This window comes from Biomphalaria glabrata, chromosome 10 (assembly GCF_947242115.1).
Source record: "Biomphalaria glabrata chromosome 10, xgBioGlab47.1, whole genome shotgun sequence".
NCBI classification, from domain to species: Eukaryota; Metazoa; Mollusca; class Gastropoda; family Planorbidae; genus Biomphalaria; species Biomphalaria glabrata.
In genome coordinates, this window is record NC_074720.1 from 21,829,683 (window position 1) to 21,835,905 (window position 6,223).

The 6,223-nt window shown below is 33.5% G+C and overlaps 1 protein-coding gene across 2 annotated transcripts in view; it reads left to right on the forward strand.

The window, feature by feature from the left end:
- LOC106063812 (DNA-binding protein RFX6-like) overlaps positions 1–6,223 on the forward strand; it is a 36,086-nt gene that overhangs the window by 27,035 nt on the left and 2,828 nt on the right. For both annotated transcript variants that reach the window (XM_013222276.2, XM_013222277.2), the window contains 2 exons: positions 2,723–2,824; positions 5,166–5,783. In XM_013222276.2, the coding sequence (XP_013077730.2) occupies positions 2,723–2,824; positions 5,166–5,783 (720 nt within the window). The remainder of the gene's footprint in view (positions 1–2,722; positions 2,825–5,165; positions 5,784–6,223) is intronic.

A 6,223-nucleotide genomic window follows, 5' to 3' on the forward strand; every position in this document is an offset into this window, starting at 1 on the left:
AGAACACAGGCTTAGACAAGTATCATGTTATTAAATCTGTACATTATAAATCAGTTATATTATTAACATCACAGTCAAAACTTGCTAACTGAACTTAATTGCATGTTTCTACTGGCCAAATAATTGTTCAAACAACTACAAAGTGTTTCTCCATGCACTTGGCTTGACATGAAAATGTTATTTTTTAAATAACCCTCTTTTGATATTAGCTGAAAAACGCATTGACTATTTCATTAGATTTTAGATACAGATGTAACCACAAAGTTACAATAAACCAACATAAATATGTTTTTTTTCCTATTTAGCAAATGAATTGGTATCTTGCACTAATTTGCTGATAACACTGACTTCTTCTTCTTCTAGCCAGCTTTATTGCTGCTGAGCTGTGAGCTCTTTTGCAGACTGTGCCAAAGAAAAAAAGTGTGCTGTTTTCTTCAGCTGTTCAGCACTGCCGTACAGGGTGTTGGTTATGTTGGGCTGTAGTGGAAGTAGGGTCTGCCTAAGGTGGATTAGGGAGGGGCATTCAAAGAGGATATGGTTTACGGTTTCAAAGGGGTGGGCGCAATGTCTGCAAAGGGGTAGTTGTGTGGAGTTTATTTTGTTCAGGTGGTAATTTAATAGTGGTGTGTGTCCTGTTCTTAGTTGGAAGATTGTAGATTGTTCTTTGCGGGGGAGGAAATTAATACTGTCCAGTTTGTTAGGCGTAGTCATTTCTCTGTACATGGCTCTGCCTGTGTTTCCTGATGCCCATTGGTTGAGCCACTCCTCTTTGTGATTGTTGACTAACATTGACCTTAGGGTGAGGTAGTTAACAGGTCTGTCTGGTTGTTCCATAGATGAACCTGCCTTTGATAGCTTATCTGCCTTTTCATTTCCCATGATGCCAATGTGTCCAGGGATCCACTGTAGTGTAATATTGATATTTAATTTTGATATCATCTGGTGGATTATCACAATGAGTGTTGTCAACTCTCTTGGGCTGTTTGAGGTGCTGCTGTTAAGTGCTTGCAGAGTAGATTGGGAGTCTGTAAAGACAACAATATCTGATGGAGGTTGCACTCCTTCATATAATTTGTTTTCCACTGTCTGGAGTGCTATGGTAATTGCCTCAATTTCGGCTTGGAAGTTTGAGCAGTAATCACCACAGGGTGCGCTTATCTCAAAGTGTTTATTTTTAGGGAAGACCAGGAAGGCACCAAGACCAGCATTGATGGTAGCTTTGAAAGCTGATCCGTCTGTATAAATATGGATAGCGGTTTTTTGATAGCTTTCGATTGTTTCAAGCGTGCCTACTTTGAGCTCCAGTGGATTTGATTCTTTTGTTAAGGTGTTATTTAGTAAATGTGTTTTGATGGTTGGTTGTTTGTAGTTTAGTCCGGGTGTAATGTTTGAAAACCTGGTAATTTTTTCTCTGTTATTGAGCAGGTGGTGTTTTAGGGCTAGTTCGTCAGTAAGTTGGATCAGAGTCCTTTGCTTTTTTTGGTTGTTTTTCATATTTCTCTGTGTTAGTAGTAACACTGACAACATGGTGTGAAATATGTTGCATGAAAATGATTTGAGTGAAATTTATGAAGCAAATGTTTAAAAGTATAACATTTTGAAAAAGTTGTTAGACTATGTCGTGTCAGTTTAATCAAATTAACTCCATTCTAAGGTCTTTTCTTTCCAACACTGCTGCTAGAGCTTAAGATACCCAATCATATTAGAAGGTGAACATGACTTAGCATGTGTCTTTAAATAGTATTTTACCTTAAGAGTTATTTTAACTTGTACAAGGCTGATACTAACTCTTGCCATTGAAGCACATTCCCTTATTTTAAGAACTACTTTAATTATAAGTTTCTGATCTATAAAATTATAACAAAATCTCTCCGGAAATTTTCACTCACTTATTATCCACTCACTCAGTCTGTCTGTCTGGTCAAAATCTTTTACACATTATTTCTCTCACTTCCCATCCTCCGATCAAGTGGAAACTTTGCTTAATAATTCATGTCAATGACAACACATGAATCAATAAAAAATTAGCTAATTAGTTAATCAATTAGTTGTAATTAATTAATTTTGTTTTACATGGAAAATGTACTAAATTATAAAACAGTAGTCTAATGTAGAGAATTAGATCATTCAATAAAATTTTAAACTAACAATGGATTAATAAAACCTTCAATTTTTATAAGTACTTGAAAAGGTCAGTGGAAAAACATGTTGACCTCCCAACATGGAGGATAGATTTCAGATTCTGACTTAAGCAGACCTTTTTTTAAAAATTGCTTTTAAAAATAGGGAACAAAAACCTTCTCCCAGATGATTGATTCAAAATAATTGATGTAATTTCACTCAGTATATAAGCAAGGTTTATACAAAGTATTTTTTTTACTTAACTTGTTTTTCCTTATCTGTAAACATTCTGTGTATTTTTGCTCATTTACATGTGTGTGTTCCACCCTATAATACATCATTATTGAACAAAAACCTGATAAAGCTTCTTTTACTAACATTAAACATCTATATTGTGTCTTGAAAATTACAATTTAGTGCGGAGCGAAATCACTCCAACTATGGTGTCTCATGGTACTAGGTTCAGGAGGAAACCTTGAGGAAAGCTATGAATATAATATTATACTATTTTAACATTTTTATTTCATACAGATGAAAATATTATAATTTTGTAAATGTTTAAGTTATCTATAATAACAGCTATTATTTTGTTTTTGTGTAGATGAAATACAGATGCAAGCTTCTGTCAGGCCACAAAGGCATAATTATCAAGAAACTGTTAAATCTAAAAAGTCAGTAAATGAAGATAGACAGAGCCCTGATAGTAAGGTTTTCTTTTTCAAATCAAATGCTTAAAAAAATTAATTAAGTAAATAATATTGTTTTATTTGAGCCTATACCAAGACTTGTAGCTCTATGCAATATAGGTTTCTTAATCCTAACTTGACTGACTATACACTATTCTTCCTCTTTGCAAAGGATAATATATGAAATTGTACCTTGTTATTACTTATCAGATACATAGAACAACTAAGCCAGTTTTGTGATCAAAACTGCAGAGGTTAAATTCACCAAAAACAATTTTTTATTTGCAATTTGGACCCAATGCATTGTTCATAAAACTGCCATTTAAATTTATCAAAAGTATAAAATTATAAGTCCTTCCACTTTAAGCACTTAACACTTTTTTGGTGCATAACTTTCTATAATTCCAGTTTTTTATTAATGCTTATTTCAACACAGATTTAGATCTAGACACTATCAAAAGAAACCTAACAAATTAATAAAACCTGAATTCCCATTTGTTTGGACCAATATTTATTAAATTACCTTAAGTATGGGTATAATCCTAAGGCATCGGAGGTCAGATATAATTTTTTTTTTCTTATGTCTTCACTTTTTGACATCTTTTTTTTTTTTTTTTTTTTTTTTTTAAGATTTAGATAAAAATAATAAACACAGTCAAAATACATTTTAAAAAACCTAAATGAATAGATCTACATCTACGTTTCATGGCTATGTGTTGATATGATTACTACACTTGTAGCATTACCTTTCCTCTTGGATTTGTGTGTGTGTGTGTGTGTTTTTTTTACGTACTTATGATGTAGACACAATCAATAAAATCAAATTGATATCCCCTTTTTATTAGATACCATAACACACAATATCTGTATGAAGACGCATGTGTGTAGAAAATTTTACTACAATATGAAATTTTATGACTGTAGCATTTAAACTATTAATAGATGAATATCTATATATACAGTATTCTACATCTAGAAATAAAAATTAAAAAAGTAAAATAAAAAAAAAGTGTCAGTGAATATGAGGGGCCATTTAAATTTTAAAGTTTTCTTTATTTATTTACTATAGGCCTATAATATGGTTTCTATGTTGTTGTTTTTTATTTATTTTATGTGCAAGGATATATAGATAGATAGATAGTTATCCATATATAGTTATTTTGCCTCCTTCAGTCAGAACTGTGAAATAAGATGAAAGCCTTGTCAGAACAATGTTGTCCACACATCAGTTCCCCCCACTCCATGCAGCTGATGTATCCAAAGGAATGGCAGGTCCTAATAGTTTGGAATTGATGGTATCTTATCTTATCTTATATAATACAGACGTTACTTCAAAAAAGAAGATGATTACGTCCTACGCGTCATGCATTTAGTCATGCATATTAACCAATGACTTAAATTCTGACAAGTCACTGGTTTTCCTGGCTAGCTCAGGCAACCCATTCCATGCTCTAATAGCACTAGGGAAGAAGGAGTATTTGTACAAATTTGTCCTAGCATATGGGACGAGGAATGTGCCTTTATCTTTGTGTCTTTCAGAGTATTTTATTAAATTTTGTTTTTGTATTTGAAGATTATGGTTCAGTGTTTTATGTATTATTGCTACTTTACTTTTGAGCCTTCTGCCAGGAACTGCCAGGGTATAGCCCTTTGTGCTGCATGCAAAGAGCATTGGGGTCACCAGCTCTTGATTTTTCCTCAGGGTAGACTCCCATTGAAGCCCTTCCCTTGTCAAACTGAATTTCCGTTTACTTGAACCAATTAAAATTATCTTATCTATAGCCCCAAGGCAGCAGAGGTTAGATAAAAAAAAGGCTAACAAGCCACTCATTCCCTGTTACTAAGGGGAAAATAAGTTCAATTGTGTATAGTGTGCACCTCTAGATAAAGTCTGCATGTAAACACTAAATCTATAACTTTAATTCACAGTCCCAAAAAATGCGATTTTAAGAAGGTCTTCTGAAAATGCCAATTTTTTTCTTTTACGCTTGCAACTGAGGGACATTCTACCAAAAATGTATTGTGTTGTGATTTGGGGAAGGGGGGCTTATGATGGGGACAGTTTAAGAATGCAGATTTTAGTTTTAGGACCACAACAGATGGGTCAAGCAAGTAAATGGGTTAAACAAGTAAGTGGGCAGAGCCTAAATTAGTGTGAGTCTTTCAATGGAAGAATGAATGAGACAAAAAAAAGGAGGGGACTTCTAAGGTATAAGGGCTAGAAAGTGGGTGGTTGGGGGCATTTCAGTGCAGGCTACTGTTGGAAGACAAAAAAAAATATGTTGCAATCAAAATAAACACATACCAACTATTTCATCCGCAGCATTTGAATTCAATTTTTTTTTGGTGCTATTACAGAAACTACAGAAAAACATTGTGAAAACTTTGAAAGACAATTATTCACCAGTGAATTGACAAATGGGAACACATTGAAACCAACCAAAGTAAATAAAGAAATCACTCATAAAGATAAAACAAGCACATCACCAAGTAATTTGAAGTGCACATCTTTAAACTCAAGTTCCCTCCCTTCTATTGAGCATTTCCAATCATCTGACCACAATCCATACATTCATGCATTGACTTACACAGATTTCATCAACCATGCTCCTCATGGGTCATTCCAAAGTCTTCATGACCTTAGCACACCACAGACTTTTCATACAAGGACATTGAATTCTGTGGTCAATACTTCCTCACAAGCAAGCTACTGGGTTGGGTCAAGCATCAATCATTCAGATCTGGGTGATCCATATAGTCTTAGCTATGGTAATTATCCATACTCTTATAATACATTAATCAGAGAAACAATGTATCAGGACAGCTTTGGAAGAGCAAACAATACTCAAGATTGTTCAATGTTAGACAATTTTTCTAGAACCAACTACTTACTTGAGAATCTGACAAGACCAACTCTATGTTTAGATACAACCAGGCCCACAGTTTACTATAAAGGTCAAACAGAAAATAAACAAGGTTTGTTTTTTTCTTTATAGTTGATTCCATGTCCTTTCTGACATTAGCTATGCATTCCTTCTGTGTAATAAAGATCTCCTTTGAAATATAATGCTTATAAAGCAAGTTGTGCTCATCAATTTTTTGTGACCACTAGCTAAAGAGTGATTGAGAAGTCAGGACAATGACTCATTTTAATAGTTACCAGTAAAGTTATCCTAGGCTGGTAAGAACAAGCCTCCAAAATGAGCCAATCCTCAGCACAAAACACAATTTGAAATTTTTAGTTTCAAGTTGGCAGTGGAGTGCTTATTCTTTAAAATTCTTTCATTTGTACTTGATACAGTCATAGTTATTAGTATTCAATTATTTTTACAATAAAAAACAAGAGTTATATAATAATTATTTCCTTTGAGATAATGTATGATTTTTTTTTTTTCAAAATACATTCTACATAGAGG